At 40.6% G+C, this 27,985-nt stretch overlaps 2 protein-coding genes across 3 annotated transcripts; one reads left to right on the top strand and one right to left on the bottom strand.

Annotated features, from left to right (window-relative positions):
• Window positions 1-20: 20 nt before the first annotated feature.
• Window positions 21-14,406, bottom strand: LOC306960829 (uncharacterized protein). 2 transcript variants are annotated; one of them, XR_013792715.1, is made up of 9 exons: window positions 13,927-14,406; window positions 11,684-11,775; window positions 11,491-11,590; window positions 9,515-9,672; window positions 6,343-6,433; window positions 5,924-6,030; window positions 1,469-1,730; window positions 467-1,050; window positions 21-436 (listed from the first exon to the last, which is right to left on the bottom strand). XR_013792715.1 is itself a non-coding variant. In XM_079553407.1 (8 exons), the coding sequence occupies exons 1-8, from the start codon at window positions 14,225-14,227 to the stop codon at window positions 521-523; spliced, it is 1,641 nt and encodes a 546-aa protein (XP_079409533.1). In that variant the 5' UTR covers window positions 14,228-14,406; the 3' UTR covers window positions 21-520. The 2 variants fall into 2 exon arrangements, 1 of the variants encoding a protein (XP_079409533.1); XM_079553407.1 differs by having other exon boundaries at window positions 21-1,050.
• A 4,678-nt stretch (window positions 14,407-19,084) lies between these two features.
• On the top strand, window positions 19,085-22,987 carry LOC306961533 (uncharacterized protein). The gene is made up of 3 exons (XM_079554299.1): window positions 19,085-19,427; window positions 19,768-19,870; window positions 21,685-22,987. The coding sequence occupies exons 1-3, from the start codon at window positions 19,200-19,202 to the stop codon at window positions 22,050-22,052; spliced, it is 699 nt and encodes a 232-aa protein (XP_079410425.1). The 5' UTR covers window positions 19,085-19,199; the 3' UTR covers window positions 22,053-22,987.
• Window positions 22,988-27,985: the final 4,998 nt, after the last annotated feature.

Genomic DNA, 27,985 nt, shown 5'->3' with positions numbered 1-27,985 from the left:
GGACACTATGTCCAGATGCGGGCTCAGGGTTAGCATTTTTAGAATGCTTGTCAGCGGCTTTTTAGGTCTTTCTGCTTACTTGATCCTCCTCCTCCAACTTGATCCAACACCCTTACTACGAGAACCACCGCTAACCAAAACCTGTTCAAGTGTAAGTTGGCTGTATTTTCCCTTTTTCACTGGATCTCCTACTCTCGTTGCCATAGTCCTTCCCTCGTCTGAGATCACGGTAGAGTATATCAAAACAAGTAGCTGCGGTTACTACTTCTGCCTGTGATCGAATCAGACCACTGCTGCCACCTGCTGCCTCAATAATGTCTACAAGTAAGATCTTTACATGAAAGCTGCATTACGCTTTACTGCACCCACTCCTACTGGAAAACCTAATTGACGTCTATAGACGTCATTGGCAGTCAATGAGTTAAGAATAGTGACCCTCCCTGTTCACAGCTCTGACAGCATAAACTAAAATGTTCCACAGCGTTGCTTTAACAACCTAAACTTTCACATCCTTGCGCTCTCACTCCATGGCTCTCCAGGCATGGTGTTGCACGCAGCCCGTGGCCGTCTGCTGGTGCGTCTTGAGATTGCAGATCCAAGCGAATTTCTTGCCGCATTTGTCGCAGCTGTACGGCTTCTCCCCGGTGTGGACCCGCTGGTGTTTCTTCAGGTTTCCCGCCTCAGAGAAACGTTTCTCGCACGTGTCACATTTGAACGGTCTCTCCCCCGTGTGCACTCTTTGGTGAACCTCGAAGTTTGACCAGGCGGGAAACGCTTTGCCGCACGTTTTGCAAATGAACTTGCTGCCCGTCTTCTGGGAAGTGTGCTTCTGATTTCTGTGGTGCAGTGGGTTGGCTCTGGAAGATGGTGCGGCTGAAGAGGAGGCATTTATGGTTGAAGGGAATTGAAGGGAATTGGCAATATTGGGTTTCGTCGTTTGTTGAGATTGAACATTATGCAGCAAGTGTGGTTTTTGTAACAGAGCAGGAGCCCATTGGGAGTGAACCGACTGTATCTGTATTGAGGACAATGGTGACACTGAAGGCAGAACTGTGGAAAGAGAAGAGAGTTCTGAGCAAACAATAGTGCTTAGATTTTGCTTCATACTGAAAGCTCTTAGGAACTGTAAGCAGGTAATGTTTGAAATATAATATAATTAACTTCTAAGAAAATGGTGCATTGAGTTACCTTGTGTATGTAATTCGCGGTATAAATAAACATGTCTTGCCTTGCCTTGCCTTGATCCTTTTCCACCCTAAATAGGACACATGTTTAACTGCAAGAGTTTATTGGTTTAAGGTGAGAGACTCCCCAAAGGGTAATTTGGGGAGTGCTAAGGGCATTCCATCTAATCTCCCTTTACCCATCATCTGAATTTTTCAATCTACTTTTCTGTAATCTCATACCACAACTGCAGCCGCCTCACAAAGAACCTGTTCAAACCACCCCATTTCAGACAGATCTTTACCTTGGGAAATACTGGGTTGTAGGTGTGTGTGGTCTCCAGTCACACTCATAAACCTGTCTTTGTTGTTGTCCACAACAAGAACATTATTCTTTCCACTCTCAGCTGAAGCATTTGCACTGGACGGAGAACCAGGGGGAGCTGTAGAGTCCCTGTCTGGGTCCCAGCGAGTGAAAAACGGCTCAAACTCAAACAAAGGAAAATCAGATCCAGCTGCAGACTGTGTGGGGACAGGAATCTTCAACCGAACATCACTGGACTCCAACTGTGGAAGAGAAGAAGTTCAAAATAGGTTAGTTTATTGTCATCAGGAATTGTGTACCCTGCTTTGAACCAATGACCCTCAATGCCACTGGGACAACCTATAGTGGTCACCTGGGGCAACCTGACCTATTAAGTTACCCATTGAAAGCAGTATATTTTACTATCAAACAAACATTAATAAACTATATTTTAAATGTTGTGTATAAATACTAATTATATTTTACAGTGTGGTGTCTCGAATTATTGGTGTGGTGATTTTGGGGGTCAAGGCCCGAAATGTTTGGGAACTCATTGCTTAGGCTGCTCTTTCATGTTTCCACTGTGATTGGTTATACAGTCACTGTCACTCACTCAGAGCATGACAGACGAAAGTAGACAGCATTTGTCTGTGTCTGCATTAAAGATGCATCATGGAACATTTTATGTGGGGAAAAAATATGCATTTGCATATTTGACCTTTCAGTGACTCAGTAGCATTTTGGGTTCTTAGCATGGCGCCTTTATTTTCCATCACAACGGCCTTCAGTACGCTCCAGGACCAATTATTTTTAGGGTTTCTGGTAGATTTTCATTGCTGATGCATACATTCCTTCCAGGAAACCAGAAACCCTAAAGCAATTGATCCTAGAGCAGTGGTTCTCAACTGGTATGGTGTCGGGACCCACAATCCCCTTTGGATGCTTTTAAATATAATGTTAAATTTTGTCTCTTCCTCAAAAAATGAATAAGCATAAAATAAGAAAACAAATATGGTAAAAAACAATCCAATAACAGTCAGTCATTTTAACAGAGGCAAGTCATGATTCTATACGTTTTCTGTACATAGAAATTAAAAGAAATGTTTTCTGGGAAAGGCCCACGACCCACGGAAAACGGTGCCGTGCCCCACTTTTGGGTCCAGACCCACCAGTTTCACCAATTGGTTTCCATAGTCTGATAATGCTTCTTACAGTTTAGATATTTTATACACTTGTCTGAAAGTTTTCTACTTATGCGAATTGTAAACTCATCATCTGAGATCAGATGTAGCTTCTGTTGCAGTGTTTGTGTTCACATTCATTGTGTAGGACATCTGCAATTGTGTCACATTTTTGACCCGTTACTGCTCTGAGAGAAGCACCTATAAAACAGAACTGACAGCAAAACAATGCACAGACACGTTTGATTTTTAACTTTTAATTATGAAAATGCAGTTCAAAATGTACAAAACTGTGACACAATCCAGAACAGTCCTACAAGTCCTACAGTCCAAAAACATTGCATTATTTTTAACATCCACACAGTGTATTAAGTAAAAAAAAAAAAAACATCCACAGTAAAAAATATTATACTAAGACCAAACCTTAAAAATATAAAATAGGACCCGACGAACAGGGAATGTAAAGACAAGCGGTATTTGTAAATATTGCTCTGTTCAATCAAGCGGCCTCATCAAACACAGAACTCCGTCTTTTCTGAAATCAAATAGTTTAACAGTTTAGTGTGAATTCATATAATTAAACTACAAGAAATCATCTGTACATTTAAACATAATCATCTACGGTACTTCCAATGCTGGTGTTAACAAGCAGCACGTTGTGGAGTACTCAGATTGCTTTTGTACAAGATAATGAGTAACGCAATAGTTTTGTGTGCTCAAGTAATCCAGAACTTTTTAACAAAGTCCCGGGTTACTTTAGGTCATGTCCGCTGAGCCGCAGCATTTTCCTGCTCCCAGAGCGGCCGCAGAGCAATGAGAAGCTGTTGTTCAACTTTACAGCGTCAGAGGTTTGGCTGAGCAAGTTTACGTTGTAAAAGTAAGGTATTCCTTATTTTTGCTTGTAATCTGTGTGCTTTACATCAGTGATTCTCTTCCAGTATAGTATTGAGACTCACCATCACCCTTAGATGACAAATAAAGGATTACTGTTATTTTAAGCATTGAATAAACCTTTAAAGCTGAAACAATGATCAAAAACACTCGGCATCAGTCATTTGAACATGTAGTGTTTTCGTACATTTTCTGTAGATGAATACTGAAAGGAAAGTGCCCTAAGAAGAGCTGAAGACCTACTTAAAACCACAACCCACTTTTGGGTCCCTGATCACCAGTTGAGAAGACGATCACTCGTCGTGGGGAAAATCTTACAGGGAGACAAGGACAAAGATTTAAAATAGAACCGTCGTACAACCAAAGACGAGCTGCGACCGACATCAGGCAGTGTCTAATATTTTGGAACGATAGTCAGAGAGTGAGCCTCCTCTCGCTGCAGAGAGGATCTCTGTCAGTGTCCGGTCAACACCGCACGCCGCCAGAGTCACAAGTAACAGAGGCGGGTCCGACTCCACATTTTACAGGACTTTCCTTACACCTAAATAAACACGATTCTCTCTTTTGCTCAGTGGAGACGAGTGCAGACTCACGATTTTACAATCCCTAAGTCTTGCAATGTGACATCTAAAAATCTTATAAGACAAGTACACCAGCCATTAAAGGCATATGTACTGCTTGCTCAATAAAAACATGTTTGGCAAATACAATATTTATACGATAAATGACAAATTACATTTTTATTTAAGTTGCGGCTTGTCATCCTAGGGTAATGGTGGGTCCTGAAACCAAACCACTTGAGAACCACTGGTCTAGTTTATATTTTTTCTTCATAGGAGCTACTCAGACAAACTCTCTCCAAAGACAATGTGTTCATCTACCGCGAGCTACTGTGTCATTGCTTTTTAATGCTACACACTGATCACTTACTTCAGACTGTCGCTGTAGTTTGTCAGTATAAATCCATACAAATTTCATATTCATTTCATATTTCATTTTTTTTTCATACTATTATTTATATATTTACTGTGCAGGGGCTTTGTTTGTAAAATGGAGCTTTCAAAATATAATCGGCAAATAAAGGCTCTGTATACTGCATGACCAAAACAAAGTTGCCGTCTGGATTTAACTAACTGCTATGATCTGGGGTTGCTGCATGCAGTTGGGCGGTTCACGGAGCATGAGACATTGTTTTCAAACTTGGATTGGCCACCAGAGAGGCCAGATCTTAACCCCGTTAAGAATCTGTGCTGGAGAAGGCTTTGAACAGTGGTCACACTCTCCCATTATCAACACAAGATCTTGGTGAAAAATTACTGCAAGACTAGCTCTTTTGATATTTCAGAAGCTTACTGGGAAAATGCCACAGTGAATGTGCGCTGTGATCGAAACTAAAGGCAGTCCAACGAAGTATTAGAGAGCATGACTTTTTGTTTCGGTCAGGCAGTGTATATAAATATGTTTAGTATTGGTAACGCATGAACTCTAATGCAGGGGTTCCCAACATGGGGGACGGGTCTCCCCAGGGATTGCAGCGGGGCCCAGAGTTTTGCCTGGTCAAAGGGTCAGGTCATAAATGATATTATTTGACTGATTATATGACTGAGAAAAGACGACAGGTGCATTAAACACTCCAATTTCCGTTCAATTGTTTGAAAAAAAAAAGTTATTTTGTTGTTTTGATACATTTGTGGGGCCAGTTTTGGACTGGTGGGGTGCAGCACGACTACAGCAGATGCTGGGGGGGGGGGGGGGGGGGCTTCAAGGAAAAAAGGTTGGGAACCACTGCTTTAATGCATTACTTGCATCAAAAAGTAGCACAGTTATATAACGACTAACTTTTCCAGAGGAGTAACGAGGTACTTTACAACTACCCAGTACTGTAAGGTTAGCTATGTGTTATTGGTCGGAGCAAAGTGTCTTTTTTCGTGTTTCTTGAGGTTGCTCGGGTCTGAGAACTTCTCTTTGCAGACAGAGCACTGGTACGGCCGCTCTCCCGTGTGAATGTGCTTGTGGATCTTCATGTTCCAAAACTGTGAAAACAACTTCCCACAAATGTTACACGCAAACGGCTTTTCTCCCGTGTGCGTCCGGAGGTGGGACTCCAGATTCGCCGGCGAGCTGAACTTTTTATCGCAAAAATCACACGCGCAGTTCTTTTTACGCACCGTTTTTGCCCTTCTCTTCTTGAAACTACCTCCTGACAGTGGCTCTAGGAACTCGGGCGGGAGGTGGCCCGTTAAAATGTGCCCAGGGGTTTGTAAAGAGAAGGACGGGAGATTTGTTGGGCTGTTGTAAAGTGACGAAGGGCCGGGGAGGTTTGGGTCGTCGGGGAAATTATTTAAATGATTTTGAGTCCAAAGTGACGCAGAGCCAAAGCTGACCTCTGATATGCCCTGAGTGGATTCTTGAAGCTGATTGGCTGAAATCTGTGAGGCTTCGATGAACGGGAGCACGGCTTTGATGTCATCTGTGCTGGACTCAACGAGACCTACAAATAAAAAATATAGAAAGGTTTATTTAGATAAATTCCTTCAAGTTCGCACATCATGTAGCACTAGGGAGTACACATCTGCCTTCACTCGACTAATGGTTCCGTACATTGTCCCTGTTTCAATAAATAATGATAATGATAATAATAATAATAATAACAACTTGTGCTAAAGGCAGAACTGGTTTGCCTTCAGCACAAACACCAGTCTTAGATCCTCAAAATTGAGCATGTGCTGCATAAAGCAGGGAATAAGCAATGATAGTAATGAAACAGAACGGCAAAAGTGAAATATAGTTAGAGAGTGTGGACCTTCTTGGATGCTGAGACTGGGCGTGTTGGGTTTCGGCTTCAGTTCCTCTGGCTCCTCCACTTTCACCAACACCACATCGGGTTCTTCCTCCTGACGACAGAAACACAAACAAAAAAGAATATGACTTTTGGATGCATATTTTGTACATTTATAGCAATTAATCTGAAACGATTATTGATTGAAAGGTAATGTTTGTAGCTGCGCTCTGGCTGGAATAAAAGCCAAGATAGCTACAACGAAACTTTGCCTGCTTTGTTGCGCTGTGTTTGACACAAGTACAAGTGTAATTCATATGGCATTGTCCCGTTAGTAACAACTCAACTGATCAGTGCTACCGTTGTATTTACTAGGTCTGGGACAAAATATCATTTAGCAAAATATCGCAATACGTCTTTGTTGTGATACACGTGTCGTATCGGAAGGCATGTATCACGATGCTTTGATACCGAACTCACTCCAAGAAAAAAAATATGTATTTGAGTTTAAATTGGTATTTTAAAGATAGCTTTGGTGTTGATCAAGTCAAAATATTTTACTCAAGTGTCAGAGACGGACCTATATTTAATGGGAAATGGTTTCAACTTGTATAGCTCAAAGTGCCATACAGCAAGGAACCACTCACCATTCACACTCTCAGCCAGGATTCGAACCCTCGACCTTCCGATCATGAGACCACCCGCTCTACCATCTCAACTTGTGCTTTATTTTTAAATTCATTCAGGTTAAAGTTTTGCAGTTTGTCGATGAATTACCTATATTGTATTGTGATTCATGACACTAACCCAAGCACTAGTATTTACTTAAGCTGATACGTCAACGAAACCTCACAAGTGCTACCTTTGGTAATTATATGGGATACAAATCACATTTATAAAGCAGCATATCAACATTTGGTTTTGGAAGTATCATCTGTTCTAAACCAAGTCTAACATCAAGAAAACAACAAGCCCAAAGTATTTGATCATCATGCTTTATTCATTTTCATAAAAACACTTGAACAACAAAACATTCAAACTTCATTCAACTTCAATTTATTTATTTCTATCAGTTTGAGATCGTCACAAAGTAGAAAAAATAGATAATGAGTTCAGGAATGTGTTAAAGAAAAAGTTTTAGTCTTGTTCGTATAATAAACCCCTTTTACACACATTTAAAAACACACATTGCTTTACATTTATCCTCTAATGAACAGAGAATTATACATTTTCAACTTGTGTTTCCACTCGATGCAGATAGATTTTTGATGGGAAAACTAACAGCAGTACTAAAATAAGAACCTGTCATGAACACTTTAGTTTACAGTACAGGTTTAGGGCGTCTCATTTCATGCAACAAAATCCTGTGTCTCCATCCTATTTTTTACCCTGTGAACTATGTTTAGGCATTAACACTTGAGGTTTTAGCAAGTGCACGTCCAAGACTAGTGGTTCTCAGTTGGTGTAGCTATGGAGTGTCGTGACCAGCTGCAAATAAAAACACCGTCTTCAACTTGTGATAAAAACGGAGTACAGCTGAGCCTTGTTTGGGAATTCAACATCAAAATAAAGCATTTCTTTGCAGAGTTCAGTTGATTCAAGCATTGAAGCATTGATCCTAAGGTTGAACATGAAAAACTCAAACAGTAATCTTTGGCCAAACATCCTGAAAATGATCCCGCAGCAGTTGAGACTATACTTACTACACTACTATACTTACCAAAATGTTGATCATTTCACTCAATCATTTGATGCATATTTTTTTCCACTAAGATGGAAATAAGAGGCTACGTTATTTATTCAGAGTTGTGATATACGGCTGTGTTAGTTCCACAAACCTGACATTCTGAGCGCCAGTACTTCACGTCCTATTCATTTCTTATGGAAATTATCTTTGAACTGTTCGAATAATCAGATTTCCTAAAGATTACGTAGATGATCGCTTCCTATGCGCTAAAATCATAATGTACGATGTCAACACTTCAGCATAGGAGACGTCTGCATTTAGAAAGGTCGGCAAGTTTGTCTTGAAGCTGAAGGTACATGCAATCGATGGTTACATCAAAATAAATAACTAAAGGTATCATTATTGTGAGTATTGTCAAGGTACCAGTATTGAAATGGTACCCAGCCCTATTCAGGACCATTGCAGGACATTTTAAATTTTTAGAACTGATCCAATTAATGCGAGCCTTTAGCTTCAAGACAATCTTGCCGACCCTCCTCCGGTGAAATATTTACAACCTACATCAAGCTCTTAACATGCAGTAAGTGATCATCTACCAGCAACTCGCTGTTCATGACGTGATCTTTAGGAGAAATATGATTCTTCAATCAAGTCCAAGACATTTCTAATAGGAAAAGAACAACCTTGTAAAGGGCTGGAGAGCTACTGATAGTTCCTAGACTCCTGACAAGTAGTGACAGCATTTTAAGCACGAATGGGAGTGTGAACGTTATAGAGCAAACAAAATCCTAAACACAACTCTGTTCTTGATTAGGGAAAAGCATTATAACGTGGTTAAAAGCTGTAAAAAATTAAAAAAAACATGTAGCATCTTAAAATGACTGTAGTGGAAACTCTTTTAACCTCTAGTTAATGCTCGACACAAATTCTCTAAGTCTCTTGCTCTTCCTGGTAGACGTCGGGATGACACTTGAGCTTGTGGTTTTTGACATTTCGGATCCAGGCAAATGTCGCCCCGCAGATATCGCAGTTGTATGGTTTCTCGCCCGTGTGGACCCTCTGGTGTTTCTTTAAGTTCCCCGCCTCTGAAAAACTCTTGCCACACGTCGGGCACTTGAACGGCTTTTCTCCCGTGTGGATCCGCTGGTGAATCTCCACTTTCTTCGGACGATTGAACGTCTTACCGCAGAAGCTGCACACAAACAGTCTCTGCTTTGGCAGCGGCTGTGTCCACGGTTTTCCGCTATCGGGCAAATTCGGCGCCAGCGGGTATTCCAGGATGTAGGGGGAAGGTCCATTGAGAATGAGATTTGAAGAAGTTGGTGAAAAATCGGCCGCGGCCAACGAGTACGAACAAGTCGGCTTTTCCGCATCGACGGCCGAAGTCTTATTCAACAGGTCCTCAACTAGCGCCATAGGGCTTTTGTTGTTGCTCATTAAATCGAACGGTAAGTCACTGTTATTCAGAGTTTTTTTAGTAGTAGAAGTTTGAGGAGAGGAGTCACTGACCTCCACTCTCCTGTTGGTGGCGCTGTTTCGTCGCTGGGTTCTCGCTGTGGTCAGGGCCGGGGTCTTTGTGCAGGTCTGGACTTGGCTGGAGGTCGAAGGAGGGATTTCGAGGTGGTGTTTGAGTCGTTCAGCCACATGGGGGGAGCACTCCATGTCGCCTGCAACAAATTACACAGTCAATGGTAAATTTTTAGTTACATTATTGTAGAGGATGTAAATCTATCTATATTTCTATCTATAGGTACAAAATACACAACTTGACAGAAACATCCAGGTCTTCCGTGCGAAAAAGGAGGTCCAACGTTAGATGCTTGGCTTAAGCTGTTATTTATTGTTAAACGATCAATAACCTCCTCTCTAAGGCAAAAAAGGCAATAATCCATTCATGTTAAATACATGTGAAATAAAACTGATCTGGTTGCCATGCGCATCCAAACAGGGCGATGTGTGTCATCACTTACCACTAAACTGAAGGCACACAGGTGTGGATGTCTAGGCTGTGGTAACTTAGTCTATAGATCCTGCGCGTAATGTCAGAGGTGCAGACAAATACGTAAGATCCAATCCTGGCCATAATCCGCCTTAAAAGTGTAGAGTGCTACAATTTGTTTTCTATTTTGTATTGTATGTGAGCCCATAGGTACATTATAAAGCAGCTTTCAAAGCACTGACAATGTTATTCTGAGATTATAAACACTCTCTAATGATGAACATTTAAATTGTTTAAATATCAAAACCAACTTATTATTTTTTATATTGTAGCCTAAGAATACTTGCACCGTGATGCACCAAACCGCAGGTCCAGCACCGTGAAAAGAACCGTTAGAGCTGAACCTCTAATATTTATCCATAAATATTCCACCGTCTCTCGAATTTTATTCCCTGAGTTTAGCCAACATATTGTAGATGTAGTCGCTCATTCTGCTGGCGTTCTGGACAACGGGCTCACTCCTTTCTGCACGCCGCAGCGAGTAGGCAACTTTGCACTTGACTATATAGTCCATTACAGTGGTTCCTAACCTGGGGGGCGCCTGGGATTGCAGAGGCTCAGAGACAACAGCATGTGCAGGGGGGGCTTCAAGGAAAAAAGTTGGGAACCACTGGTCTCTAGTGCGGATCTATGTAGTGAGTGATGGGTTAGAGGGTGGATTTTGTTTTTTGTAATAACTCATACTCTCAGAACATCAAATGTGGAGACTAGCGGAGGCTAGTTACAGCTAGTTCTCTTTGGTTGGACCGCCCTTAGCTTTGATTACAGCCTGCATTCGCTGCGGCATTGTTTCAATAAGATTCCGATGATTCCTGGCATAATCTTGGAATATGCCGGTGTCATCAGAGAAGAAGAGGTCCATTGATCTCATTCTTTGGGCACATAGTGTTGCTGAACCTACACCCGACCAACTGCAGCAACCCCGGATCATAACAGTTGGTAATATCCAGGCATTTAGGCGTTGTTTTGTGTGCGTATTGTCCTTAGCTTTTGAGAAAATACATTACGTGAAAGAGCAGGGTGAATTTGTTCATTGGTTTATTTGGTAGGGACACAGCATGTTAATGAACAAGCCCCACCGGATTGTAGCCTTGGGCTAATTTCCATCCGTCGTCCCCCATGCGCACTCTCAAACATCCTGGCCTATTGTACATATTTTTAGGGGTAGGGGAAACCGGAGTACCCGGAGGAAACCTATGCAGACACGGGGAGAAGATGCAAACTCCACAAAGAAAGGCCCTGGTGGGAATCGAACCCAGACCTTCTAGCTGTGAAGCACGAGCGCTAACCGCTGTACTACAGTGCAATATGGGAAGTATTTTTATTTCTTGTTTTTACATCAAAATGAGGCATTTAGTCGATGTGTATAGATATTTTTCTGTGAACAAGAAATGATAGAGCCTGGTTTATATTTGTGAAGAGAAAGATAACAACTGTCCCATTGAAATTGCAATTTTCGAACAGTGAACTGCACGTTTGAACTCACCATTATCTTCAATAACATGGATCTCTTCTTCTTTTGTTTCCGTTTTTGTTTCCTCCTTCACAATCACCAGCTCAGGCTCCACAAACTGCACATCTGGAGACTTTATCCAAACAAACAAATATGAATATTTATTATAATAATGCGTTTAAAAAAAGGCTCAGCTGTCTTTTAACCATAAATCAAAACAACTTACTTTACTCTGAGGATGTTCAGACTGCTCTGTGATGCTGGCGGTGAGGGCTCTGTTCGGCCACAAAGACACCGCCTGCTGCTCAAATGCGCCATCTAAAAAAGCAGAGTCAACATTTTAAAATATTTGCCAATAACCTACAACATACAAACTGCTTTTTTAAGCTGAATGCGTGAACTCAATGTCTACTAGAAAAGATCAAAACTAGGACGGAACCAGAATCTCATCTGGCACAAACCAAGCGTTCACCAGGACAAATCAAAGCAAAATCAAGGACTAAAGTGACAATCAATACAACATCATCAGAATTTTCCCACCAAAAGGTAAATGGGACAGATGGGGTGACGTCTAAAGTCAGGCACATTTGTAAATCCACGCTTGTTTTGCCAGTATGTATATTTATCATATTGCAAATCATTTTACTACATCTTGTTCTATTTTTCATATTAATTCATTTTTATTGCATGCCCTTATAGCTTTATAGTCCTATCAGATATCACCATTACTAGTTTATGTTGCAATAAAGATTTCTAATGTCAATCCTTTCACTGTCAATAAAGTCTATTCTGGTTCTGACATACTGTACATCTAAAAGAGAAAAGACTATAATCAATAGGGCTGCAACTAACGATTATTTTGTTAATCTATCGATTATTTTTACGATTAATCGCTTGGCTGTGAATGGTGTAGGAACATTTTATTTGTTCTATTTTTTTTATCACATTATAGCTTAAGTGGCGCTGTTTGAGGATGTGTTGATGGAGTGAACTAAAGGGAAATGTTTTTTGAAGGCTCTATTAATGAAATTTACAATGTACAAAACACGACAGACCCTAAATATAAAATCAAAGTAGGTTTTCATCAAAAATACTACATTTTTTATGTCATTTTTGCTCCATTTTAGTCTGTGTGAACCAGAAAACGATTAATCGATTACCAAAATAGTTGTCGACTATTTCAATAATCGATTAGTCGTCGATTAATCGATTAGTCGTTTCAGCCGTAATAATCAATGCAATTTCCTAGTGAACAGTCAGCAGCAAAATGCAAATAAGGCCAATATAAAATTAATCAGTGTTGCACAATTATGAGATGGATAAACCAATAGCAATTTTATGAAGTATTAGACAAAGGTTTTAAGCAGAGGTGGGTAGAGCCAACATATTTGGGGGCGACAGTGGCGCAGATGGTAGAGTGGGTCGTCTCATGATCGAAAGGTCCGTGGTTCGAATCCCACCTCCAGAAGGTGCACGCTGTCGTTGTGTCCTTGGGCAAGACACTTCACCCACATACCCAGTGTCTGCGTACATTGGTGTATGAATGAGAGTATGAATGGATGAGTGGATCCTCGCTGCAAAGCGCTTTGAGTGCCTAATGTAGGTGGAAAAGCGCTATATAAGTTGAGACCATTTACCATATAAGTAAGAGTAACGTCACTTTGAAACAAATTTACTCAAGTAGAAGTAAAACGTGGTGGCTCAAATAATCCCTTAAGTAAGAAAAGGTACTTTGAGAAAATACAAATGCGAATAATAGAGCTCGGGAATGTGAAGTCATATCGCTAAGCATTATGGGATTGGCAGCAATTGTAAACTAATGGAGATTGTAAACGTTAAAATACTGGAGTTATTGTTCACACACTTGGACACCACAGTTAGCTAATGGAGTTGTTCCCCGGCTTTTTTCTTCCCCTTTTTACACTGTTTTTAGCAAATGCTAGCGAATGGAAATGTATGCTAACAGCTGCAAAGATGGCGGATCTCCATGGTCACTGTGGATTTTCCCGAACTCAACAGCTTTTTTTTAAGTCAAGTTTTGTCACTCAAGGTAAAAAACCCTCTCACTTGAGTATCTTTTTTTACTCAAGTAAGAGTCCAGATATTACATTTTAATATTACTCAAGTAGAAGTAAAAACTTTCCCAAAAAAAGCCCAATTACTTCCAAAGTGACTTGAGTACTTGAGTAAATGTAACTGACTACTATCCACCAAAATTGAGTAAAATTGAGCAATGCACATTTAAAACACGTCCAGAAGCATTTTGAGCGCAAAACTAAAAGATTATTCAGATTCAGCCAACTTTATTTATCCCACATGGGGCAATTCCTTCAGAACAAATTAAAACTAAATTACCAACAAACAAACAAAAGAATGAGTGCATTAAAACACCTTAGCAGAAGTCTGTAAACAAGGTTACACATAACAAACCTACATGGAGACAGATTAGCTGGAGGTTCCTTTATTTACCTGCGGACGGGGACGTGTCTCGGAACCTGTCGCTGCTGCCGCCGCCGATCTGCACTCTCAGGCGGCCGCTGTTGAAGGCGCTCTCCCGCAGCCTCCTCTCGGCTGTTCCCCGGGCCATCTTGAGCTCCAGCAGGTGCAGCTTTCTCTTCAGGGCCTTGTTCTCCCTCTGGCACTGGGACATCTGCAGGCTCACCACGGCGTAGTCATCGTCGACCAGTTTGCAGATCTCGGCCACCGCTGCGTTCGCCAAGACCTCCATGATGGACGCGAGCTGGGTCTGGAAGGCCAAGCGGCTCGACATGGCTCTTCCTGCGCTCCTTCCCCACGTCCGTAGAAAACCAACACGTTCAAGAAGTCCGATTTAAGGCAAACATTGGATGCGTGACGGCCAAATATTCCTGTTTGCGGCGTGTTTCTAGTGTAAACACAAGCGAGCCACACAATCGTTAGCTCCTGCTCCCATGGCCCAACGGCTGGATAAACGTCACTTCCTGTCACGGAAAGGGGCGTGGCTTCAAGGTCGATTCTTGACCAGAAATTTGATAAAGGTTAGTGCTAGATCGTATGCTCCGGAGGGACAGTCTGCTGTGAAAACGTGAGATATGGTGACACAAATTAAGGTTAGGGCCAGAGAAATTGTTAACCTCTTAACTCCCGCATGAACCGAGAGGATCTTTTTCCTCACGTCATCAGATTTTTTTTCCAACATTTTTTTGTTGGGTATTCAACTCATTTTTGTAACTTTTTTGTAATTTTTTATCACATTTTTGTCACTTTTTTCATCAATTTTTTCGTCAATTTTTAATCAATTTTTTGTCACATTTTTATCACTTTTTTTGTCATTTTTTATCACATTTTTGTAATTTTTTTGTCAATTTTTAATCAATTTTTTGTCACATTTTTGACATTTTTTTGTCAATTTTTTATCCATTTTTTGTCAATTTCTTGTGACATTTTTGCCACTTTTTCATACATTTTTCGTCACTTTTTTGTCAATGTTTTCTCACTTTTTTGTCACATTTCCATCATTGTTTTATTGCTATTTTCACAGCTTTTTTCCAGAAGCTTTTGGACTGGGGTAAAGTCAAACTGGAGAAAATGTGCTCGGTTCAGGTGGGAGTTAAGGGGTTAACTTTAAGGATTAGGGTTAGGATTAGGATTATTTGTATTTTTAGACAAACCAACTCATAGATCTATACAAACTCACAGTGTTGATATGATAAGGACTTTATTGATCTCACAATGGAGACATTCACTTCATCAGCTCTTAAGAAACACTGAGCAGGGGTGTCCAAACGTTTTTCCTCGGGGGCCGCCATAGAATTATATACACATTGGGGCCGCACATTGAAGTGCATTGGTTGTTTAAAGGTTCTAGATTGTGATGATGTCATAGTACCCAGTTTTAGGGCAGGAGCCAGTTTGTCCTGCATTACACTTTCACAAGTCGTATCTAAAAATAAATTGTATGAATTACAAAAATGATCATTAATATCCGTCACTTGCCCATGATCTATGTACAAGACCAAAAATGTCCTCAAATTTTTTTATTATTTTTTTAACCTCTATATTATATTATAGGCCTTTAGAATGCTGTGATGTCACCTGAAACCCAGTAATATGTTTTGGAGGGTCACAGATCGGTGGTCAGTGCAGTCGAACATACAACTGGGACGCATTTAAGAGCGGTTGAAAATGTTCCCACAGCTTTATTTATAGGCTTGGAACCTTAAAGCCACATCTGAGGACCACATTTATGGGCATCACTGACTCAGGGGGTGCAAATAAACCCACTGACTCAATAACCACTCCAAAAAAGCACTTGCAACTATGGAATGGTAAAAGATCAGTAGCATTGAGTCGCCTTAACAGACAGTCTGCTCTGCCCTTTATTGAACAGCGCGTTCATGTTTTTGGACCAATCCAGTTTATGGTTTATGTGGACTCTCAGATATTTGTACGAGTCCACAGTGTCCACGTCCGTACCCTTGGTGTTCACTGGGTTGAGGGGTGTCCTCTCCCTCCTAAAATCCACCACTAACTCCTTGGTCTTTGAATCATTCAGCTTTATATTTTTCCTGTCTATTTGCACCCTCTAAGTCAGTGATGCCCAAATGTGGCTATTAGAAGTGCAGCCTTTGCAGAGATGCCATTCTTTTCCACTCACACTTACTCCAGCGCCTCCAGAGGAGTGCTGGTGCAAACACATCCCCAGGAAGAATCACCTCAGCTCATTCAACTCAGAGACATGGAGGAGCAGCTCTACTCGGAGCTCCACTCTGTCCCTAAAGGTGCACATAGCCGTCCGCGGAAGAAATTAATTCTGACTTTATATTCGCAACCTCTTTATCACAGCATTTGGGAACGAGAGAATCATGACAATGAAATAAACTTAAAGCAGTACTAAGTAACTCTTCCCCCTAGAGGCCATAAGCGCAACTGCAGGTGTCGTAGCAAGTTACGATTTTTTAACTTATCAATTGTCTTGGAGAGTAAATACGACGCTGACAGGAAAGGCGAAGGGAGAGAGGGTTACTGTGCATCAAATTACACAATGGAAATATTTTTTTCCGCTCAAACTTTAAAGTGACGTTAGCCCGCAGTTAGCTTTGCCTGTTAGCATGTTAGCTTCTTCTTCGTGATTCCATTAGTGTGTATTGCTTTCTCCGGACCGGTGGCAGTCAAGTTGTAAACATGGTTTTCTGTCCAGAGACACCAGGGGGAGATGAAAGACCCTCCAATCATCCCATTAACACTTGTATTACCCCCACAGGGACTACGGAAAGGATTTATTAAGGTAAACACGTTACTTAGTACTGCTTTAACACATTTTGCTAGGCCTACTACTTGAATACACAAACCTAATCCAAGTTGTTACTCATTTTGTTTGCACACTTTCGGGGTTTGGTAAAATAAATGCTTTTAGTTATTTGTATTTATTGGGGAAAACATGTTATTAATAAAATCAGAGACATTGGCTAGTTGAGCCCCGGTCACAACCTATTACTAGCCTGGCTAACACCAGACTAAAATCACAGGTGATATTTAGTCTGGGGATCACCAATTCATTTTCTCGTAGGAGAGGTGTGGTTTACGATCGTCCATAGTCGTTTATTGGGCTATACGGAAAAAAAAAAAAGTCTATCATGCGTCTGCACGTAGCCATGGCCAATCGTATCATCGTATGAGATGACGTATGACGTAGGCTACCCGCAGTAAACTTTTGAGCCAAATTATTTAGAACAAGGTCTAAAGCTTGATCGAAAAATACCATCGTGTCTGCTGCTGTCATGTTGGATCCGTAAATAAACTTTTTTTTTTAATCCGTAAATAAACTACAAGCTTCCGTATATCGAATAGCGCGTCATCATCTTGCGTCCCTCCTCGCTCTGTGATTGGTTCCCAAATCCACCGGAAAAATTCGGCCATGGTCCCCAGGCTGTTGTGCAGTTCGAAATAATTCGAGCGCACACAGCAGCCTGGTGTTAGCCAGGTTAACCTATTACAGTAAAGTTTCACACACACAAAACATGTATAACGATTATAAAGTCACCATATATGATTAGCCAATAAAATAACAAAGGAAACGCTTCAATGTTGATCTTCGTGTAATCTAACTTTGAATTTCTCTTGTCTGTCCCTCCATGTCCCCAAGGGCGTAACTTCCTGAAGGACTGGTGTGGACATGTCCCCATCAATATTTCAGGATGGCCAAGTTGTCCCCACCAACTTCTTTCACATTGTGTGATCTTTCACAAAGACTTGACTCAGATGTGGCACTTTAGTCTTGGGAGAGGACGATCGCCATCACAACACTTTTTGTTCCGCGTTGATTGGTCAAATATTCGCGGAGAAATGCATATTTTCGGGTCGCAACGGAGCTTCTGTCTCTTTATGAAGCCTTACGTGAGACGCATTTACGTGTCCGACGGAAACACGCAATGTTTCTAGTTTATTTATGTCGGATGTTTCACTCAACAACGATCAGAAAATGGTCGGTATGCCCGTTCCATAACTTATGTTATTAACAAGTTGAGTGGGAGAGGAGTCTGTGCCATGTTCTCTGAGCGCAGCAGTGAGGGGAGGGGCAACACGACTTGTGTGAAGTTAGCCCCCCCATAGTGTCAGATTTGCTTCAAAATAGTGTCATTCGTTTGTGCTGCGTTTGTGCACATAAAATTAGCATTTGTGCGCACTTCGTTTTTGACCAGACAAAGACCCGAGCCAAGACCCGAACAAAGACCAGACCTGACCAAGACAAGACCAGACCAAGACCTGACCAAGACAAGACCAGGCCAAGACCCAAACCAAGACCAAACCAAGACCAAACCAAGACCCAAACCAAGACAAGACCAAGACTAAGAACCAGACCAAGACCAGACCAAGACAAGACCAGGCCAAGACCCAAACCAAGACCAAACCAAGACCAAACCAAGACCCAAACCAAGACAAGACCAAGACTAAGAACAAGACCAAGACCAGACCAAGACCTGAACAAAGATCAGATCAGGACTAAGACCCGAGCAAAGACCAGACCAAGACCAGACCGAACCAAGACCAGACCAAGACGTGCACAAACGAAATGCTAAACAATGACACTAATTTGGAGTGAATCGGACACTATGGGGGGGCTGATCAATTACCAATCAATGATCAATACCTCAAAAACGAAGTGCGCACAAACGCTAATTTTATGTGCACAAACGGGCACAAACGAATGACACTATTTTGAAGCAAATCTGACACTATGGATGGGCTAACTTCACACAAGTGGCAACAACACGGGGAGTTTAGAGACTGATTTTCACTAATAAAAACAAAACTACAACAGAGAGTCATATTAATATGCCTATGTGACGATGTTTGACAAGTCTAGAGGCATTATCTTAGTGAAAAAAAAGCTTTTTTATTTTTTTTATTTATTGGTTTATTTATTTTATTTTTTTGAGGGGGGGTAAAGTGTCCCCACCAATAGTAACACCAACCCTACGCCCTTGCATGCCCCACTTTCTCTGCTATTCGAGTTGGTCACCTTATTTCCTTCGGTGGTCCGATATAAAATGTAACTGAACTTGAACGATCTTTCGTCCTCTAGATGGCAGGCGTCTTGTTTTTCATTCATTCCGCTCAGTTTTTCCACATCCTGTGAGGAGGGTGGTGTTGGAAAAAGTTGGCCGTGCACCCTCCCCCTTTTTTGACTCGCTACCTGCGCGCTCAATCCCTCCAATTAAACTGAACTTTTACGCGTGTTATTGACGCTTTATTCAGCCACGATGACTTTAATTGCCAAACACCGGCGCTCTTTCGGAGGAGTTGTGATCTTGATCGGACTGTGCTCCACGCTGCTCTGCGTTTCGGGAGAGACACAGTCCTCCCCCTCCTCCTCCTCAGGCTTTGGGTTGTTCCAGGACTTGCGGGCCGCTCTGGGAGACCTAGCCGGGGAGGGGAGGTCCTACCTGGGCAGGCTGGCAGGGGAACAGACGGTGCTGTCGGTTCAAAAGGTACATCACATGCAGTACAAGCTACACATGGATGCATCAGAAAACCACACTGATTTTGACATTTTTATATTGTACAAGATTATGTTTCAAGATTAATGGCGTTCAAGGTTTGCAAAATGAAAGTAAGCCTCAATAGTCTTTTGTTTCAAGGCAGTAATTTACTAATCTTACTCAACATCTAACTTGTGCCTCCTCATGCTCGTGTAAAACCACAGGGGCATCTCCACTTCCTGGTTTCACTTGTTTGAATTTGAAGTGCAAACATTACTTGGCCTGTTTTGCTCCCTTAAGAGTTAAACTTTACAATCAATTGGTGTAAGAATCATCCTTCTTTTTGCAGGCTTTCTCCAATGTTTTTAAAGTGATGGCTGAAAATGTGGCCAGTGGAGTCAGTGTGATTCTTCAGTACGTTTCGCACTTGTTTGAAAGTGCAGGAATCAATGGTGAGTTGTTTTTGTGTCGAGCCCTTTGTTATTCTTGTTCCTATTGCCCAATGTTTACAGTTGTGTGACACTTTGAATTCCTCTCTCTTTCACTACAACCACACATGAGTCTCCTTCTCCAACTTCAGCAGTTTTATACCCACATTTTCACTGTTGCCTACATTTCCAAACTATATCAATCTGGAAACGTTATCTTCAAAACAGTGAACATGAGCTGTCATTCTTCCCATTGTGATGCGACTGTTTAAACCGCGCAAAATTGGTCTCCCAAGGGTTTTGATTTAGCTCTCAATATGTTTTCTTATATTTACGGTTATTGATTTGTGCTTTGAGTTCACTATCAATAGTCTCAAGGGTTAATTTCGTCAACTATAATATTTAGTCTTCATTTTAGTCAAAGTGATATTTTTGATGACAAACATTGGACTAAAACTAAATTCAAAGTTCATGAGACTTAAACCATGACAAAAATGTCCAGATATTTTAGTCGACTAAAATAAGACTAAAAATGAAAAGGAGAGACTAAAATCATCCAGACTTCTATTGACAGTCTGAAAGAGTTCAGTTCAGTTCAGTTTATTCGGTCAAAATTATGACAAAAGATTTACATTCAGTTAAGTATACTTCTTCATAACATAACATACAAAATGACCGAAAAGGTATAGGCTGAAGCTAATGCTTATTTTGCCTACCCTTGTTTTTTTAAACTTACAGCATGTGTTTTTAGTCTAACATAATATCAGACATTCAAAAGGATTTTATTTTATTATTATTATTGTTTTTTTTGTTTTTGTGTTTTTTTAAAAAGTAAGTTGACAGTCTTAAACAAACTAGTAAACAGAATTAAGGTATTTTTCAAGTATAATACTTTTATACATTCTCTTTAGGTGGAAGAGAGAGGGACATAATTTGAGATCCTCTGTACAGTCATTCCAGAGATCGACCCCTTTAATGGAAATACAAAATCTCATGGTGTTTGTTTGAAATTTTCTGAGCTCATAAAAAGAGAAAGAGCCTCAGATCATTTACAATCACTGCCAAAGGAACAGAGCTGAGCTTTGTTCATGTGGGAGCAGCTCCATGAAACAGAGGAACAAGATTGAATATGATTATAATGAATATAATGAATGAATAATGAATGCAACTGCAGGAGCTGGGATTTTGTGTGAACAAAAAGTGTAAACTGTAGTAGATAATAGAATAAACGGACTATAACAAAAAAAATGTCGGTATTAGCGGTGCAGGTTTACAGTCATAGTGCAAGTGGTTGATAAAGTGATGCAGATATTTGATGTAAATATAGAGACTATGTCACGTAGTTTTGCAAAGGGGTTGTTGCACATGTTACTTTACAGTCTTGTTGTACAGTCTGACAGCAGTGGGGATGAAGGACTTGCGGTGGCACTCCTTCTTGCACTGAGGGTGCGTCAGTCTGCAACTGAAAGAGCTGCTCAGCTCCTCTACAGCTCCTCTATTGATGAGCCTTGTTCTCCAGCACATCCCAAAAATCCAAATGGTGTGAAGACATTTTGGAATATGCCCGTGCCATTGGGGAAGAAGGTCATGTTCATGTTCAGGTCATCAGCTGATCTCATTCTTTGGGCCCATAGTGTTGATGAACCTAGACCTGATCAACTGCCTCAACCCCAGATCAGAACATTTTGTTAGATCCAGGTGGCGACAGGCAGTGCAGTTTGTGTACCTCTGCTTTAGTTTGATTTTTCTTTATTAATGAAAGTTGCTGTGTCTAATCGGTTCATTAAATCATCATCTTTATCCTTATTCTCATGACTATGCTGTTATTATCATCACAGTGACGTTACCCACACGTGTGACCCCATCCGGAGTGGTTTTCGTGGTGCAGTGGATCCTCGTTGCGGTCCTCACGTACTGGATCATCTGTCTCACCTACCAGCTCATCTCCTCCACTCTGAGGCGTGCATTCTGGCTGCTCAAAATCTCCATCGCCCTGTTCTTCTTCGTGCTCATTTTGCGGGACTACGGTGTGGGCACGGAGACCATGGCCATCCGGATGACTGTGCTGGTGCTGGTTTGCGTGCTCCTGGGCGTGGGCTCCTCCGGGGGGTCCGGCGCCGAGGATAAAGCGGCCCATCTGGAGGAGCAGGTTAGGATTCTGCAAAGGCGGCTGCAGGAAATGGAGAGGTGGACGAGGACGGACTAGGTGCAAACAATTCAGAATTCATCAACCCATAATCTATTGCGTGGTGAAAAGTCTTAAAGTGCATGAAAGGAAAACGTGATGGGCAAGAAGCAAAATGATTGACCTTTATATTCAATTTAAATTTAGAAACTACAATGGAAAAGAAACTAAAGATGAGATTGATCTTTCAAAATAAATCCCATCTTAAACCACAAATGAACTATGTTGCTGAACCAAGACCTAGACCATAACAGTTTGTTAATTTCAGTGTTTTTTTTTTTATTTTGATCAGGCAGTGTAGATATTTATCAAAGACCAAACTCAACACCAAACAATGATACAGGAGGCTGTGGACCCGTCGCTGGTAACGGAGACTGACCATAGATTTAGTGACAATTTTACTAAAATTCAATTCATTCAAGTTTCCCATGAATAGAGGTTTACTGTGGTTCCTTCAGCTTCTCTGATTTTCTGCTCCATAGTTTAAAAATAAGAGGAAACATTGACTTTTACATTACTTTTTGCATCTTGTACCATTAGTTGCATATGAAAGAAAAAGAAATCTCTCTATTTTCTAAACTGGCCTCTATTTGAAAGCGCAAGTTAATGTAAAACCTTTAAACGTTGAGTGCTAGCTGCTAATTTATCACAAAACCAGCCTTCTTTTCTTTCATAAGTTTCTGGAGGCTCATTTTCAATCACGGAGCAATTATATGATAAACACTTCCCGAGCTCTTGTTAGATATTTGATTGTTTTTAAAGAAGGCCGTGAAAGTCATTAAAAAGCATTGAGTTGGATTCAAACTGGCACTAAATCTAAATTTCACAAAATCTTTTGCTCAAAAGTTTCCCGTTGTGTCCAATTTGGTTTTTGATATCAAAATTTCCCCTCATTCTTTTGTGTGATGGAATGTTAACAAATCTTACAAAATAAAATATGCCACAATGTTTTGCATTTGTGGCATTAACCTCTTAACCCCAACCTGAACCGAGCACACTTACTCCAACGACTATAAAAATGCAACAAAAACTGACAAAAATGTGTGTCGAAAGCACAAAAAAGCAATGGAAATAAATGTCAAAATAGTGACAACAACCCAAGGAAAATTATTCGATTAGGTGAGTTTTTTAGGTCTTAGCTTCAAATGAGGCGTTACACTGGCCTATTCACCTTATTCCGCCCCGCCCACTTTTGCCACTTTTTGCTTTGTCTCGGCACTTCCGTTGTACAGACACTTCCGGTCGAGCGCAAAGCCTGTTCATTTAAACGGAGAACGAGGGAAAATATTCTCCGCTCGAATCTGATGTTTAGTCGATTGATTTGTGTAAAATGTCCAATGTTCTTCATTTGCACCAACCTGTCGACACTGCACCGTTTCTCAGCACGGCCGAAAAACGGCTTTGTTTTCGTGTAGTAACTGATTTTTTTTTGGACTTCTCCAGTCCCATGTTAACAGATAGGAGAAAAGGGGCGGGCACAGTTAATGGCGGCGCCCACGCGAGCCTCCGGAATAAGGTGAATAGGCTGTAAGCGTTTAGATTTGGGTAAACCTGAACTGGAGAAGACGCACTTGGTTAGAAGGTTAAAAAGAATTCAATTGGACTTGCTGCCACCTGATTTTAATATACAAATATACAGGGATACTGACTCCTGCTTCCATCTCCAATGTTATATAATACACTTCTTCTTTCTACAATCCTCAGAACTAAACCTAGATAATAAAAAAGGTCTAATTCACATCTCCCTAATGGTCCAAGTGTGACGACTGAGGAGAACACCGGCCGACTTGCAACACTTCATTACAATTTCCACAGAATTACATGCACTCCTCTCCAAACACCTCAGGACCTGTAATGCCTTTCGAAATCTAGCGTCACTGTTTCTTTGTGATTCATGTGTTGGATAAACGCCAACAAATCTCCGAAATGCTGGAACAACTGTGTCGCCTTAATCTTGCTGACAAAGTTCTCTTTATAAACTTGAAATCTTTTTTTAGCATGACATTTTAATGTTTTCTTGTCTTTCCGTCCATCGAGTCCTGTTCATTTTCTGCACTTTACTTCGATCTTGCGGTGTGTGAAATATTTTGTCTATTATGACCATTTTTCTATGCATTTTTTCCAAGCAGCTCTTTCTTAAGATATTAACAGAATGTCACAAAACCCAAAGACGTGCACAAACTGTATCTGGGTGTGTTTTAAATAATAAAAATAAAAGGCTTTCTTAACCTGTGACTATGTGTAAAGTTGAGCCTTGTGGTGCTTGTGAGGTCAAATAGGTGTTAAAAAAGTTTGAGATCCTCTTTCCTTTTCTGCCATCTCTTCTCATTACATTTGCAGTCACTTTCACTGCTGTGAGCAATCGAGTAAGCATCGATTCACTCAAGTAATGCACCAGCAGGAAGGAAGCCATACCCACATTAGCCTCGGGAGCTTATCAAAACAGCAAAACAATATTCCGAAATAAGTCTCAGCAGTGCCCTGAAGTGACTTGCGTGGGTGATATTTACTGTATTGTGCAACAAAAAGGTCATTCGAGCACACGCATGTTCCTAACCCTACGGTACCTTTGCGTTGAGCCTCACCCACTTCATGAGATTGTGGATTGTCTATGAATAAGAACATGTTTTTACTCGATCTGTCTTTATTAAAAGTGAGCTGCTTCCGTGGAAGTTAAGTGACGCTTCATTTTGGGATTTTGGTCAAGAGTCAAGTACCCTGAAGCCCAAGAATACTCATCTGCAAATATAGAGTATATTCTTTTACACCCAGTATAGACCAGGCCTGTCACGATAACAAATTTGAAGTCCGATATATTGAAGCAGTAAAGTATCGCGATAAACGATATTGATTCTAACGATACTAGATACTGTCAACTCATAGGCATATAAATCACAGTAAACCTTTGTTCTAAAAATGCATAATCATATCCTAAAATACCACACAAGCTGCAATAAACATTAAATATAATGTAACTCAATTTGCTTCAGTTAGAAATCTAAGTTTTACAAGATAAAATAAGGGGTAAATACTAATAAATGTACAGACGATAAATATCGAGCCCAAAATGTATCGTATATCTGTTATTTATTGAACGATAAATCGATATAGAAATCGTGACAGCCCTAGTTTAGACATAATTTAGTCAGAACCCTATTTCTGACATTTTTTGATCCGGTTCAGTCTTGTTTTGATTTCTGGTAGTACTCCATAGGTCAAATACATTGTTGAGGCGCTACCTGGTGTGAAAAGTTTGAGAAACAATGTAACTAATCCAAGACAAAACAAAGTCTAATTCTGAATTTAACCAAACCCCAAATGGTATAAACGTGGGGAGTGGACTGAGAAGGACACGTGCTTGCAGGGTTTGCAGTTTTTTTGCTCCGAGGTTGCTCCTTGTGTCTGTATTCATTTAAAACATCAACATTCTCCGTCATTTCTGTTCAAGTTTGTGCTTGCAAAACTTTAGAAAGAGTAAATGCAAGGATTTGTTTTGTTTGTGGCATTAAAAACACAGTATTTAGGTATTCAAATTGCATTAAAAACATTGAAACTGAAGCACCCGGAGAAAAACCCACACAGATAGAGGGAGGACATGTCCCAGTCCAGGAACTGAACACGAGGTCCTACTTGCTATGAAGTAGGAATGCAACCCACTTGGCCATCACCCCATGCAAGTTTATTTAACCATATCTACTTTCCTCAAGGCACTTTCCCCATTCATCTTGCAACTGGCTAAAATAAAACACGGGCTTGTTTCTATTTTGTAACCAGGCTGGCAAAAGCATAAATTCACCTCCATCGACATCAACAATGACAGACACTTCTGGCGTTGAACATCATTGTGTTTACTGCAATTGTAAAAGTCTATAAAAGGTCAGACCGTCAGGTTTGAGGCAGTTGTTTCCAGAAAGGCTGTTTACAGGATATAGTGATTTTTGACAAAGATGCATCCACACTGGTATAAAAAAGTAACAAGTATTGATGACTATTCTGTATTTTATCCAGTGCCCCTGCCCCAGATCTTGAGCTAAGGATCGTTGGTCAGAAGTCCTTAGATTGGCCTTTTCCACAAATCCTTAATCAAGACCTTGGCACAAGATCTGGAGAGGGGTGTCTGGACTGTTGCTCCAGCTCTGCATAGAAGATTAAGTCAAATATTCTCAAACCTCATTTGGCAGTAAAGGCTTTACATCACGAATTCCAGTAAGAAAAAGCTAGGAAACTGCTACAAGTGTGGGGGGAATTTTTTTTTGATTTGTTTAAGCTTTTGTTTCTCCCCAGTGTGAACGCATCAAGCTTTAATAACCAAAAGGATTTCAAGATTTATTTTATGCGTTGTATAAAATGAGAGGTAGGAGCTTATATCCGGTTCCGCCACTGCCAGGCCAAAAACTGAAGTCGCCACCAATAATATGTCTAATATTTCGCTGGGACGCCTTTAGCTTAAATTACAGACACTGCACTGTATCGATATATAGGCTTCTGCAATGTCACAAGATTAATTTCCGTCCAGTGTTGCATTCGTTTTTCCACCGAGATCTCGAATGATGATTGTTGCCTTCTCCTAAGATGTTTTCTGCTAACCTCTTTTCCACGACTACTAGATGTTTCACTCGAAGTGGTAGTTTGTTCAGTAAAAATGCAGTAATTATTAAAAAAAGGTGGTTCATACCTATTTGCTTAGTTAAAATCCAGGTGGCGACTTTATTCTTTTGCCCGGGCAGTGTACATCATCATCTTTATATAGCGTGTAGCACATACATTCACAAACACAGATTCATTTTGGTGTCAACAACTCCCATTACAACCTGAATACTTAAACTTTTACAACTACTACACGTGTCTATTCACAAGGCAATAGTACTTTCACCAACGATCTTCATGTGTCCAGTTACATGTACAACGTAGCAGTTAGCGGGAAAATAAAAATACCACGAAAATGAAACAAAATACATTGTAAAATATCCAGTATCACGGTCTGTTGCAGCATATTATGACTCCAAATACATTTTATTTGTCAGTATTAAAAGAAAAAAAGAGACTAAAAAGGCACAAAATTAGTCAAATTGTGGACCTGGTTTGATATATTGCATAATGTAACCTGGGAAAAAAAAGCCTCTGGGGAAAAAAAAAAACACTTGGACAATTCAAGTTTTTACATTGTTCAAAAGGACATGGACGGACAAAGTAACAACACGCTTTTAACAAGGAGAAAACATAAAATCATTCATATTTAGATCATTTTGTGTTAGAGTGGTTAATGTATGCATGTACTACACTTAATAATGAGTGCATCCAAGCTGTTAGTAAAGAAATATTTTTGACTAGAGTTAGACAAATACAAAGCTACACGTTAAAAAGCATTGACACTAAATTGAGCATTTTTTCATAGTCAATGCACCAATAATTTTGCAGATTTTTGATGACGGATGCATGCGAAGCCTCATCGGATTGTTTAAAAAGGTCCTGTGCTGTATCCAGGCTTTTACAGCTAATGTATATCCCTTAGTCATTGTAAGATTTGTTTGATGATACATAAACGGCAACAGAGAGCGGACTTCCCCCTTTTACTACAGCGGTGATGGGGCAGCAGTGCAAAAACTAAAGCTACAAGAATGATATGTAGGTTAGGCTACTTAGCGCCGTGAGGAGAGTTCAAGCACGGAAAAAGATCGGGGCAAGTTTGGTGAAAGAGGAGCGTCATAGAAGTGAACTACACCGGAGCGTGGGCTGGCGTTTTGGCTGCAGAAGATGGGAGTGAAACATGAGTGGATTAAACGAAAGTACTCCTGATATGTTTTTGATTATAACTTATTAAAATCTATAAATGGTTGATAAAACATAGTATAATCATCTATGCTGCCCTCTACTCACTTCACTTTTTGTGTTAATTTCATCCTCAAACATTCAAATCTGACACACTGTATTTTAGTGACTTTATATTTTCCCTC

The sequence above is a fragment of the Gobius niger genome, assembly GCF_951799975.1.
Source record: "Gobius niger genome assembly, chromosome: 3".
NCBI classification, from domain to species: domain Eukaryota; kingdom Metazoa; phylum Chordata; class Actinopteri; order Gobiiformes; family Gobiidae; genus Gobius; species Gobius niger.
Note: the sequence above shows the minus strand (reverse complement) of the source record. Positions and strands in the feature narration are given on the sequence as shown.